General features: G+C 39.2%; 1 protein-coding gene across 2 annotated transcripts in view; it reads right to left on the bottom strand.

The window, feature by feature from the left end:
• The window catches only part of LOC134542334 (putative glycerol kinase 5), a 47,069-nt gene that overhangs the window by 13,412 nt on the left and 18,648 nt on the right, over window positions 1-15,009 (bottom strand). For both annotated transcript variants that reach the window (XM_063386484.1, XM_063386485.1), the window contains exons 6-8: window positions 10,245-10,371; window positions 9,538-9,642; window positions 1,635-1,729 (exon numbers count right to left, since the gene is read on the bottom strand). In XM_063386484.1, coding sequence (XP_063242554.1) covers window positions 1,635-1,729; window positions 9,538-9,642; window positions 10,245-10,371 — 327 coding nt within the window. The remainder of the gene's footprint in view (window positions 1-1,634; window positions 1,730-9,537; window positions 9,643-10,244; window positions 10,372-15,009) is intronic.

Below are 15,009 nucleotides of genomic sequence, written 5' to 3'. Positions count from 1 at the left end.
TTAAAAATACTTATACAAAAATTATTGGCCATTATTAAGAAAATTAGGTGCACAGCTGATATCAAACCAGAATCATAGTAAAATTTATATTTTTATAAAGTAAAAGTTCAACAAAATGGGAGGTGAGTGATTTATTTCAATAGATAAAGTTCCTAAAAATCGTCACGCAATAGTTCATATGTAGGATCCAGATTTTCATATTGATGACTATTTGCACAACTGTGCGTCACTCTTGAAGTTGCAGTTAAATGGGCATGAACAGCGCACAGGACTAGGCACAGCAATGTACTGATATGCTGATCGCTATGCATGTGGTAAATAAATCATGCCTAAACAAATTCACGTAGTGTGGCGTTTCAACCTTTATCTTTATAATTATACGCAATCCAAACTAACAAGTAAAAGTACCTACATTATCGCTTAGTAAAAGTTTACACTTTTTACTGTCTCATTTACTGAGGGCTGTCTGGTAAATCTAGCGAAAACAAGCTAGGTAACTGAACACCAAACCACCGTAAATGTTAAGTTTACTGAACATGGCAGCAAACTTTTAAAAAATGTGTAACTGTCACCAATGTTCGTAGGCATGTTAAAGTTAAGTTCATGTACTTTGCACTGTCTTGTTAAAGTTACTGGCACCTCGAGTATTATGGTTATAGGTTATAGGGCATTATGCTGCCTCTCTTTACCTTACACTGTGTAGTTAGAGCCTTCGAAATAATGTAAGTATGCCCGTGAAGCTATCATCAACTGCGAAGCGCCGGCCAGCGTGACCGCCTCGTACGAGCACTAGTGTGCACGGTGATGTGTCGCAGTGCCGCCCGCCTGACATCACCTGCCTCGCCACTCGCACTCCCAAGAGGAAGTGCCATGCAACATGCACTTACAAATGTAACTAAATAAAATACAATACTAAACCCTCTATTTTATGGTTACAATAAAATAACGAATTCAATAATGACTTTAAATAAAAATATGAAGGAAAAAATGTTAACATATACGTTAAACAAAGAATTAAAAGGGGAAATAGGTGTTAACAAATCTGTCGGTAAAAATTAACTTGTACACAAAATGGCCGCATGGCCACAGAGCGTCGGATCAGCCCGGGATGATGTTACACGTCGCAACCACTCCAATCCATTTCAGAATGATGGCCAACAGATATCAAAGCGGTAACGCTGGCCTCCACGGGAGTTCCAACAGGCGAGTCAAGTCAAGTGCGAGTTCAGCGAGTTCAACGAGCGGTGCAGACGCGGAGTGACAGGACTGTGCATGTGTGACTGAGTGGCGCGAGACTGTGTGTGTGGACAGGTGTGAGGTGAGAGGCAAACCATTGGTGATTTTTGAACAGACATTACGTGTAGTGACATAATTAGTAATGTAAATATTAGTAGCAAATAAAACTGTATAAAATTAATTGGGCTATCCTTACAAACCCATTTTACCCACTCGTAACAATAAATACATATATATATATATATATATATATATATATATATATATATATATATATACATACACACACACACACACACACACACACATACATACATACATACATACATACATACATACATACATACACATAATACACACTATAAGTTCGTAGGAATGTAAACACTGCAGTGACCAACCTGCAAACCACTGAAGGCTGGGACAAAGTACACACCATCAGAGTCTTCAACAGATCTTGCAACATCTGAACACTCAGCAACACTGTTTATAAGACCTGTAAATCACAATCACCTTATGAAAATGGACGGGCTATATAAACATTATAGGTATGTACATACGTTAAAGTACTAAAGAATTAGCTCAAAGCATGCAATAATAATGACTGTCGTAGCAAGTTAGTTATAATTTTAATATTGATAGCTACATTTCTATTCCTCAAGGGGTTGACGTCAGCCGGGGCTTCGCCCCACGAGCCTGATCATCCTCCGTTCCCTTTCCCACCACCTTTCCTACCCGGCATTTGTGTAGTGACGTACGTAGCCGTGTGAGATTCAAACTGCGCGCCACGAACTACAGCAAGAGGGCGCTTAGCTGCAGTGCGCCGCACCCCTAATAGATATTAATTAATATTGTAATCCTTTTTCTTTCCGCCCCAAAACAGTGTAACGATGGCTATGCATGTGAGTGTCTTTTAATTAATAACATCATGATCTTTTGTATTTAATAAGTCCAAGCACGAACAAGGACGCTCCCTAGCGGGCGACGGAGGAACTAGCATGCAACTCATTTGAACCCTGTTTTATGCTTATAAGTAATTATTACAGACGGTCTGGACATGGAAGTAATTTAATAATTATTGTAAAAGGATTTATGTATTTTCTAATAGTAACCCGGGGCACGCTACAGCAAAGTTGTAACGGTAATTGTGTTCGGCGCGAAGGGCGCCATGAGCTCATCCCAGTCTCCTTCTACAGCCGGCCGAGAGCGGACGTCTCTGCGGACACCCCGAGGACATCACCGTTGGTTCACCGAGTAGTAATTCTGTAAATTAATTTATTCAAATCGCTTTCTTTTTTCATCCTCGGGGCCTCTCTCGGTCGGAGAGACTGCTTAAGTAATAATTATTCACTCTTCGGAGTTTTTATCTCATCGGTGTATTAAGTAACGGCTTGAGGCGGCCACGTGTGTGGTTCGCCTCCTCACCTAATCTAATTCGTGCCTCGGGCGTTTAAAGCTGTATCAACGAATGATCGTGTAAGGACGTGTACCGTGAGTAAAATAAAAACCAATTAACTGAGTTACGTGTTTTGTGTTCGGGGGGCCACGTGGGTCCTTAACCTGGTCAGCGGCGTGTGGGACGCCCTAAGAGCCCACTGCGATAATTAGGAGCGTGCCCGACGCTGAGAGCGGGCCTAGTTAGGGACAGGTGACGTAAAAAGTCAGGAGGGCTAATATCTCGCCGCACACGGGCCACGTAACGCCCTGAGTTAAGAGTTTTCCAGCCGGGTCCACGTGCCCACTCACGTGGTGGCGCCCATTAATCTCGACCGATATTCCCATCTCAACACCGTACGCCCTCAGGGTGAACGTACGCAAATTATATATTTGGGGTCATGGGTTCGAAACCCACCATTACCATGAATTTTAGAATTTTATAACATTATTCTAGCAACCCAATCTACTGCGCTCCTCACTTTCTAAATGAGTTTATTAAACATTTATTAAGTTTTCTGATCATATTCAATGCTTCGTTAGGTTTTCTGGTATGATGTAAATAACAGCTGTTTATTCTTTTAAGAGTAGTTTGTACATTTGCAACATGTTTTATGAACATAATTTCCATTAATTTAACTTTTTTAATATTACTGATGGTTTGTTTACTTTATTGAGATAGTCACTTAAAGCTATTTTTAGCTATTTGTTCTAACTCATTTACGTTTTTGTGAACTTTCATGTAATTGTTTTGTATTACTTGCTATTGTTCTTTGTCTGAAAGCAGGATGGTGCAACATTTCATGAGAAGGAAATCAGGATAGAAAGAGACAGTGATGATGATATGAATTCTATGAGTGTGAGAAAGACTTGAGAGGTGGTTGAGATGCTGTTGCTATGTGCCTGTGATTGGTTGATATTTCCATGTGTGATGATGTGTCATTGGTCGAAAGTCGCTCTGTGGTTGGTTGTTGATGGCATCAGGAGCGCAGTTTTTCCCAGTGGGCGAGAGTGGTTGTGTTGAGTGGTGGCTCACCAAATTACTAATTAATGAAGTGGGGAAAAGAATTTCATGCCTGTGGTTCGGGCCACGCCGTTTTCAACATTGTTTTACACATCTTTAAACTAGAAGTTTACGACCCCAGGTGCCAGTGGAGCCTTTTTAGTGAATTGGTGGTCACACCGAGCAGACAATTAGCTCTTGGCATTTGGTACTGTGGGTTGTAAGCAACCATGGGATTTAACTGACGAACAATGCCTAAGTAATGAACCAAGTTGTTTTCACAAGTAGAGTTGTTGTTTTTCTGTTTTTTTTTGTAGTGTATATCTTTTTGTGGTTGCCATTGCGACTTAAAAAATTTTGTGGAAGATAATAAAAAGCCGTAAAAACGAATAACAGTTTTTGTCTGAGAGAAAGTCATTAAAAGTAACAATTTTTTTTCTAGAACTTTAATAATATTTAAGTAATCGAAACCTTTTAAAGTGTTCATGTATGTGTAATCTAGACCTATCTCAAGCTAGCCAGAGGTCTGGATTGTTACATTGTGAGAGGTCTTTAATTCGACACATTCAAAACCATGGCCGAGCTGCGTTAGCAATTTTGGAGAATTTTTTTTTTAAATTTATTTATTTATAATTGTGACATTTATACCTATGACAAAATGCCTTAGACGGTAGGCACAAATTGAAACACTAATAAAGTAACCAAAAACCATCACATAAGAACACATACAAATAGTTACAATTAGGGATGGGACGAATCCACATTTTGGTCGAATCCGAATCCTTGTTCGAATCCTCAGTGTTTGTCATCGAATCTCGAATCCCAGTCCCACACTTCGCTTCACCACATGTTATTAAAAAAAATCACACATTTATTTTAAAAAATTACATAGGCCTATGTATTAAAAAAAATCACATGTGTATTTATAAAATTATAAAATAAGTGCATAGTGTATACACCTGATATAAAATAGAGACAAATAACTTCAAAAACCACACACGTAAGTTTGCATCTGTCTAATTCTCTGTTAAATTAATCCTTCCTATGTTTTCAATAAAATACGTTTGTATAACAAACACCATTTAAAAAAAGTTACGTTTTTTTCTGCAATGTTATATTATTGAAAGTTGGAAATGATAGAGTAGTTATGCTAATTGACAAAATGCAGCGTAGTTTATCTTATGTTTGTGCCATTTCCGTTAACTTTATAATATAGTTTAGGTATACCTACAATTTTCTAGAGCTGGACGAACCTCAGTTCTCTGGTTTCGAACCGAGCCGAACCGAACCTCATACAGAAATAATTGTTTTCAATTAAAATGAACCGATGACCAGCATTTTGGTCTTTAACTGAGTGGTGAGAAAGAAAGGTTCTCCATCCATATGTAAAATTAAAACATTATATAGCTTAGCTTATATATATACCAACTTTTAATTCGTGAAGAAGTTACATCTAAATTTCAAAAAGACTATATTCCTTTTTAAGTGTACACTAACCTTCATTTTAAAAAAATATTATAAAGATGACGAACATTCAGCATAAGGCCACATAACATATTTTTGTGGTAGACATAACCTAACATTTTTAATAAGTAAAACTTTTTAATAGGACATAAAAAAAAAAGACGAATGTGAATTAAGTTACCTATCCACATATTATTGTGGTAGACATAACCTAACATTTTTAATAAGTAAAACTTTTTAATAGGACATCAAAAAAAGGCGAATGTGTGAATTAAGTTACCTATCTACATTACAAAACCCGCTGTCTGCAGTTGCTGTTTTCTTGGAAGAATGCTGCTCGTTAGAAGAAACTTTAGACGGTTTTTTTGGGGTGGTTCTGGGTCATCCGGGTCGTCATTATCTTTTCTCAATTTGTAAAACTTCAACGACGTTAGCCTGCTCATCGCAAATCACCTCAAGAACAATAGTATTGTAAACGTAACGTAAAAAGTGTGGTTATAGAAATTTGCGTCGGAAAAAAGAAAACACGAGAAATAATGATGGCTGCCGCGACTACGCTAGTCAACTTAGTACCGTACTGTAACATTTACTGGACCAGTACTTTTAATACACAAGATTATATTAATATTTTCATTACCTGACTGTTATGACCAAAAAGGCCAAAGAAAATAAATACATCCCAGTAATTTAAAATACGTAATTTACGTAATCATTTCCTACCGCATTTGTCTTGTGTTAACTTGATCACGTTAGTTTTGCCGAAATACGAGAGTTCTCGTACAAGCGCTTTAGTTTAACGTATGGGGTACGCAATGTTTGGTGATTTTACAACACTTCTCGTATACGCACTATAGCTAAAGGTATAATATACAATACCTTTGGCATTTGTACGATAGTTTATATTACGTAGTACGACAAATGCATACAAAATTCTCTAAAGTAATCAAAAAACAAAGCGCGCCCATATGAAAAGATGCTATGCGAGTTATGCGACGATTAATAATTTTATTTTTATTTTGTCTGCGCTTGAAACTGTTGAGGCGACGATTATGCGATAAAAGTCGGAATATTACAAGTAATAGAATTTTGTTGAGCTGTTTTGTGAATGGTCTCAAATGGGGGTTAGAAAATTAGAAAAACTTATTTTTTTTTTAAACGAACGTTCGGTTTTTCGAATATATTTTAAGAGGTTTCGAACCGAACCGAACCGAACGTAAGGGTTCGGTTCGGGTTCGAAATTTTCAAACTTCGCCCAGCACTACAATTTTCAATTACTACCTAAAACTCTTAAAAACCCACCTCGAATCCCACCTCGAATCCCACCTCGGATCCTACGAATCCTCGAATCCATAGGATTCGGTATATTCGACGAATCCAAGATTCGAAAATCCCATCCCTAGTTACAATGACATAAATGCTAAACAATACTACACAAAACTGGACAATAAATAACACCAACTGGACCATACATGTAACTAAACACACATAACTATATCATGCATCATCTAAAATTGATCTAGGGTAGAGAATTAAACTGTTATACTTGCTAAAGTTGATAATACCATATAATAAATCACTGGAATCAAACTAAGTCAATATACGTAGTGACGTCGACCCAAGTGTCTCCTCGGCTCCTTCAGGCCGTTATGCCTCGTCAACGTCCTCTCTTGCATTACTAGTGCAACCTAAGTGCAGTGTCTACGAACAGGGACGCACCCGCGTGCGCCCTGGAACGTCCAAAGGCGATCTTGTGTCTGGTAAATAACTTCTAATATCCTATATTTATTGTCATTATGTTCCATTGTAAATATTCACGAGTGTCTACGTTTTAGTTGATAAATTATAATGTCCTTTTCTTTTTAATACTTTGCATTTAGAGATTTCTGTATATATTTTTAAGTGCTTATGCTGTGTCTTTAACATGTAGATCAGCAAGCCTGGCACGCCACGCGAGTCGCGTCTTCCCTGCCGGCCCGTTTCCCCTTCCTCCCCTACGCAGCCCGCGCGGGCTGGGAGTCGCATGGGGCAGACCTGCTTCGTTCCGCTCCGCGAGAGGTAGTACGGGGTCCGGGTCGCAGCGTGGATGAAACGTTCGTCTACCGACTGTGACAGGATTTCTTGCAATAAACCTCGTTAACAAGATCGCGTCTTCGTAACTTCGCCATTCATTCCGTTCGAGACGCACGCAGTGCACGTCTGGACCTTCCTACGTCTTAATCTGTATGTATCGTTATAGAGTCGTCTACGCATACGTCACGAGTCGCGTACGTGCTACGAAGCACCGCTGAACTGTCGTAATCGGTACGATTCGCTACGGGACCGCATTCACTGTTCCGCCGGTTCTCATTTTGTCTTCAAGTGTTTGTTTCCGGGAGTCCGGGTCGCGGCAGAGGAGGACGCTCATTTCGCGACGTGCCGGCTAGGCTGCGACAGGATTCTTCATGGAATAAAGGAGCTCGTGAAGACGGACAGCATTGTATTATCCTTGTTACCATCTACCATTCCTTCTACATACGCAAATTTCCCTCCTGGTCCCTTACTTTCCAGTCCCGGCCACGTTGGCCTGAACTCACTTCCTCACCGACGAGAGCTACATGGACAAATCAGGATAGTTCACAACAGGGAATTAGGGACCATAGGCCGAGGGACATCAGTAGTTTTAACTAGAATTTATCTAATTGCAGTTCTTCTTCCGAATAAATAAATTCTTTAGGAGGACATATACAACATTACTCATTGCCAAAGGAAGCATTAACACTGAATTGTACCATACTCCTAGTGAGTGGACTGTGCAATGTGTCAGTAGCCTGTTTTTTTTAATAAAAAAAAAAAAAAAAAAAAAAAAGTTTTTATTGTTAAAATCATAACTTTTAGCCACATGTACCGAGAATAAAAAGATACCATGGAATAGTATATTAAATGTTGTGTTACCACAAAAATTTAAGTGTTAACACAAAGTGATGATTAAGTTTTAGAGAAATTTTTACGGGAAATGCATTTTTCAGAGTCTTCTAATGGAAACTTTAAGATAATAAAATATTTATTGTAATATACACTTTTTTTAAGTAGATAGACGTCTCTCAAATCAAATAACATTCAATGGTAAATACAACTTTAAATTGAGAATCAAAAGAACAAGCATAAAAATAGAATAATGCCCAGCTTTAAAGTAAAACCGGCCAGCACAAAGTCCATTTTCGGTGCCTTGTTGTTATAAAGTTAGAAGTTTTACTAATGCAACATAAAATAATTTTGTTAGCGACATGTCTTCTGGACAAAGTTTACCAAAGACAGGAACATTTATGTTTTGTTATTGCAATAATATCCTCTTATTTTCGCCAGCCAATAAAGCAATAGCCTTACACAAGGGGAATAGAGGGATAAGTGAGATAAGCCAGTAAGACTGCTGACAGTCAGGTCATCTCTACCAGCCCGGGGAAGAGAGGGACGAGTGTAGAACAAAGAAGCCATTGTGCAGAGCAGTGGTGGCCCTAGACTACTTTGAAGATCGTTCAAGAATTAAATACCTGCAAAGCTGCCAGCCATTGTTACGAGTACACTAGAGACGAGGCCACGAGGAAGTCCAGCGACTCAGCAATTACAACAATGTTTTTGCTTATTTATCTCATAATTTTGATGTTCTTTCATATTAAATGATCCTCCAATTAGTTTTATAAATTCTTACAATCAAATTATGGTAAAATCTCATCATAATAGGAGGCAAAAAAAGTCTTTATAATACAATTTAAATTGAAATAGGTATTGATCAGCACTTTAAATTATACATGCTAATAACAATTTTAATTTTTTCCCCCCATTATCGTTCAGATTTTTAACAGAACAGCGGGGCCCTGCTGGATCCCGGGTGATTGCCTGACTTGCCCAGTCCTAGAGAGCCTCTGGCGGGCGCACAAGTGATGTTACTGGAGACAATATAAACACCAGTGAATGCATTTTTTAAATTTATTAATTTTTTAATTTCAATTTTTTAATTTACTGGGGTAAGGTAGCGACAATAAAAAAAACCCAAAATTAATCATTGCTACCTAGAAAAAAATTTTTCCATTTTGAGGCTACTTCTTCCATTTTCGATGGTACTTCAAATGTTGAATCCACAGAAAAATACAAAATGTGAGAAGCTTGAACAGTGCTGGATTACTACAGAATTCGCTGAACCAGGGTATGCAGGATTTTAGATCTTTTACTGTCGCTTGCAAGTCACCAAGCCTGCTGGCGTAAAGTAAGAATGTTAATTTTTGAGAATGAAAAAAAAAAATATATGTAAAGTAAAATTATGACATAGTACTATAAAATAGATTATTTAATTATTAAAATAAATGAGCTTTAGAAATGAGACATAAGTGCATGCGAGTAATGTGTGAGGTATAAAGTGCGGGACCTACCGATGTTCTGTGCCCACTGAACGAGTGAGCCTGTGTCGCTGGACGCTCCCTCTGCCACGCACACAGTCTCGTCACCTATTCGCCATGCCACCACGGGGTAGATACCTGCACAGCAAAGTAATAACGTTTCACAATAAATGCACTCCTCTTTCTATTAGTAAATGAAAATTAGCTTGATGCCTTGGCAACACTTAAAACTACAAATAAAAGATAATTTAAAAAAATATAAAGTGAACATAAATACATAAATACTATTTAAATGTAATATAAAAGAGAAAAAAAGACGCCCCAAATACAGTAACAACCAAGCAAGTTACAAGTTACATACTTATCACAGTTTGGTTATGCAACTAATCTTTAATTGAACTTCAACACACAGCTACAAGAATAGAAAACTTGTGATTATGTTATTTTTGCAGAACATCTTCAGATATGTAAATTTTTTTGCAATATCTATGACAATTATTTTTTCCTTCTTGCATTTGCTTATGGGCATAAAAATAAGAATAGAAATAACTAACAAAACAGAACAACAGTCTGGAACAGCATTGCTACTGAAAAATTCTCCCTAACTAACTGCTATATTAAATGATTGAACAGGGATCTCCAAAGCTATAGACATTCAAGAGACCAATAAAACAACTAGTTGCTGTATATGAGTATCAAAGAACACACCCTACGGTATCTTCAGCAAAGGAAACACAAACCTGCAACAGAAGCATGGGGTTCATCACCAGTGTTGAGGTTCAAAAAGGTACCGGTGCCCATCGAGAGCTTGACGTCACCCTTCTTGAAGCAGCACAACCCGAACAAGGATGCTGCCTGATCTGCCATCTGTCACAGACACATAAAGCCCCTGTAACAGTGATGTTGGGGGCCCTCCTTGGGATGTGCTTGCCACGCTCGGTTGTTGCTGACGGGCGCCACCACATGAAAGAGGGCATGTGGATCCAGAGAGACTCCCATGCTCAGGGTGTGATGTGGCTCATGTGGGGCATCTCCTTAAAAAATATATACCTTAACCTGCCAACACCTGGTCGCTCTGCATGTCAGACACAGGTACACGCCCAGTGACAGATACAGGAATTTGTTTTGTGAGGGGATCTAAAAAAAAAATTAAAATAATAATTTTTGTATCCAAAAACTTACATCAACAAGGGGTTTGGACAGTTACATCATCGTTCTCAACACGCATCACTGCCTTGGTGTTACATTATCTTCCCTTGCATTCACCGAGATCCAGCATATTTATTTTCATAACTTCAGGGGGGGATATATCCTCCTATCCTCTCCCCCTACCCCCTTTGTGTTTACCACTCTACACTCTGACCTATCTGCTGGTATCTTAAGGGGTCACGTGCACCTGATACCTGGAGGCCACTATCACACGGTTGGAAACAAAGACTTATTCTTGCTAAAACATGTTTAATTCCATACTGTTGATTAAACATCCTTACTACAGAAAAAACATAGGCTATGGATAAAACATCCTTCAGCACGAATCTGAATATTGGAAGTTCGGTCACCTGTAGCAGAACGGAAAATAATTGAGTTGGTTTCAAAGCTCCCCAAGTCGGAAATAATTATTTATTCCAGCTGTCTTCCCCCCGAGACAGGTACAGAGTATGAACATAAAAGGTTTTCAATGATAAAATTATATAAACCAAAGTTACAGATCAATGATGCTAATAAGTCCTTGGGTGCAGAGAGCACGATCTGCCTTGGGGGATGGTAGAATAAGGCTGGGGCGGAAATGGCACAATATGGCTACCTACTGGTCAGCATCTTTGCGCCCACCTCGATGAGTATTAAATTAAATTGCTTCGTGCCGTATATGTTACTAGAGTAAGACATAGTTCAACCCTGTCATTTAAACTACAAAAACACGTTGGAATATTGGTGATCAAAATATTGGCTGTTCATAATGTTACATTCCTTGCGGCCCGGCTAACACATAGAAATGTAACAATACAAACAATGTTCTTTAAGAATTTATGATTACGATGGTCGATTCAGATAATTTTTAGTTACATCAAAATATGTTTTAAATTGGAAATGAAAGAGTTTATTGCATTACTTTTTGTTTATTTCGTTTCAAACCAAAGAAACGATAGTTTTTTCAGTTACATGACAACACAATTCAGACAAATTTGGTTCTAAAGCTTTGTTACTTGCACAGTTTTTGTTCTACAAATTTTTTCGAAGTCCTTGAATTTTGATAGGATGAGGTCCAAATGCATACCATACCAGACATTTTTCTGTTGATGGTCGTTGAGTCTTGTCGCTCACAAAAAAAAATAGAATTTATTACTGTCCCTTGGTTAGCGATGTAACTCAAGGTACGGTCGCGCACTGACCGAAGTCGCGAGAAGTTGGGCCGTCGCCGACGCCTAGGGCCTAAATTTCTAGTTACATGATTCCGAAAAAATCTTTAGGTTAAAATTTACGGCCTGACCCCAGCCCTTAGGCGTGAAATTTTCCCTTAGTGCAACTCCATAATATTGTGCGAGTTGCCGACGACGCGACCGGACTGGACGACAATCGAGCGACAACTGTGTTGAGTAGACGAGATTACCTCCCTTGTATAGGTGAAGACAAGGGAAGCAACCCCGTGGGCCAACCGACCAATCACAGTACAGCATTCATCAACATGCCCAAATAAGGAATTTCGGCCGAGCGCATCACACCACGCCAGGACTCGCCCTGATTGGTTGGCTAGTGGTAGCCTCCAGAGAACCTTCCAGACCGTCGCGAAAGCTATGCGTCCACGTGACGCGTAAATCCCCAACAACGCATTTACAACGAGGAAAATAACTTCCTGGCGCCAGTGTGTCGCGCCTGTCCGCTCTTCCTTCTGGGCTTTCCAGACTGTTCTCGAATTATTCCACTACAATCTCAATAGAATTCAAAATTTACCCAACTAATTTAAATATAATATTAAAATTTTAGCAATTGAAGTTGAAATTCACATTCAAAATTTTAGTTTAAAAATTATGTCCTGTAAAATTATCTTCTCCATTGCCTTAAATAAAACAATTAATGAAATCATATATCAAAATTAGTTATGAGCTGGAGTTAACCCACAAATTAATAATTAAATATCTCGGGAAAATAAGTATTTTAAGACTTTACATGAAATTTAAAAAGAGTAATTAATAACAATTTTTAACATATCTGAACTGTTCTCTATATCAACAAAAAAAATATCCTTCACCTCAAACTTATTCTTAATATTCTTATGACCCATTTTGCAATGCTACAATAATTACTGCAGAGCCAGGGATGCATTTTTGAAAGTCTTAGTCCACTTGGCGGTCAATAAACATGATACATATAAAGTGTTAATACATTCGCTGAACAGAACAAAGACCTTAGGGTTGAAAAAGAATGAATTAATTACAATTATTATTCAATATTTTTAAGGGGTTCATGGCACTGAAGCTACTACACTCTCTCTCTTCTGGAGTTGATGCACTATACAAAGCGACCCGCACATGTCAATCAAAGCACATGCAAGCAACTGCAAAACAGAGCTACGAGGGTGCAGGGGGAAGGAGTGAAGAATCGCATCAGGCTCTAGGGGCCGGCGTCCTCTGGCATATATATAGGCCCCGGCGCAATTCCAGAACTCACGAGAGCGGCCGAGGCATATCGCGTCATTCCGCGCCGACAAAATGGTAGAAATCTCTGGAAAAACGTGTCGGTGGCTCGCATAACTCCCACCTGTCCGGTGTCAGTTACGTGTCAAAGGCAGGGCGCAGCGCAGGGTGTGGTGGGAAGGAGGGGGGAAAGCGACAATCCTTGTTATCTTCCAGGCGCGCGCGGTGCATCTCATGTTGCGGCAGCCGCCAGCCAGCTCTGCACCTGCATGTGTCCCGGCCAATGTCACGGTCGTAACAATCATATACACAGTAGCGTAGCCAGGATTTGTGTATGAAAGGGGGGGGGGGGGTTAAGAAGCATGGTCCCCCACCCTAGTAAAGCGAAGGGGTCTGGGGGTCCTTCCACAGAAAAATTTGGATTTTAAGGTGTAAAATAGTGCTATTTGAGCAGTTTTCAGTACTTAACTTTAAATATTGTAATGGTAAAAATATTATTAATTTTTCAATAAAAAAATTGTTTTAGTGATGAAGTAAGAAATTAATTAAAGATATTTTAATCAATCCAAGTGCCTTGTGCACGTCCACTCAAAATCATAAATCATGCTCAAAGCTCGACAAGACAAAAAAAAAAGGAATAAAAAATGTTTAGGTTTTTGCAGAACTGGCCTATTCCTGGAAACAATTAGCTTTAGCTTGCTTGAAGAGTTACCCAGTCACCACCTGCTTATAATTACCGTGCTGGTTAAATACAATAGGTGTAAGATATTTGAAAACTTGGGACCCGTCACGGCGTCACAACCTTATAGCTTCTGCTCGCGACAGGGGTAGGGGAAGGGAAGGAGAATCAGTAGGGCTCGCTTACTCTTCCCCTCCAGTGCAGTAGCCGGTGATGGCAGTAAGCCTGGGTAGGTTTTGGCTAGCATATTTTCAGATAAGTAAAAAATAGTGGTAGGGGAGGGGGGGGGTTAGATCCCCTAAACCCCTCCCCCTTGGCTTCGCCCCTGAATATACATAATTAATTCCATAAACACACAGACATATAATTACAGTGTGTTGAATAATGTACTGCCTTGTGGGATTTTCTGTGAGAATATTATGTAGAACCAGTGTGCCCTAAGGCATAAATAATTCACAGTGTCAGTAGTAACAGAATGTGACATAATGCAATAATCAAACTTAACAGGTAGGCATATTGATTTTTATTAAAACCATATCATAACATCAAGACAAATTCAGGCATATTCTCCATGTGAAAAATATTCTCCCTTCCCCCCCCTTTCCAAATAACATACTACAATACATTTAACAATTTATATACATGTAACCATTGCTGCGAGTATTAATCACTTGAGTCGGGGCACCTAAATCCTCCAATCGGCGCTCTTTTGTACTCATAACAAACAACCAGGGCTGTTGGGAGGGAGGGGCAGGTGGGACAAGATCCCCGGGGACCAGGAACCAGGGAACCTCGTGAGGTTTTCAAATTTTTTCATGCATCAGTTTACCCTGATATGACAAAAATTAAAAGTCCATTTCCAATAGAATTCATTGGAAACCTTACAAGTTATGCTATACGTGCAGATTACATTTTACAGTTATGGGCAATGTAAAGTTTAGGGTCTTTAGTTTTCGATGTGTAACATCTGAATTCTCGGTATATGGCATTAAGTGGGAGCAACATCGTGAATGCGATGGAAATGTGTAACTGCAAGGAGGGAGAAGTTCGCATTCAATTTTTCAGTACGCCCAACAGTTTGAGGGCGTACTGGTGTTGAGGTTGGAATATCGGTGGAAATTAATGGGCGCCACCACGTGAGTGGGCACGTGGACCCGGCTGGAAAACTCTAACTCAGGGCGTTACGTGGCCTGT

This window comes from Bacillus rossius, assembly GCF_032445375.1.
Source record: "Bacillus rossius redtenbacheri isolate Brsri chromosome 4 unlocalized genomic scaffold, Brsri_v3 Brsri_v3_scf4_2, whole genome shotgun sequence".
NCBI classification, from domain to species: domain Eukaryota; kingdom Metazoa; phylum Arthropoda; class Insecta; order Phasmatodea; family Bacillidae; genus Bacillus; species Bacillus rossius.
The sequence above is the reverse complement of the archived record's forward strand: the minus strand, read 5'-3'. Positions and strand labels throughout refer to the sequence as shown.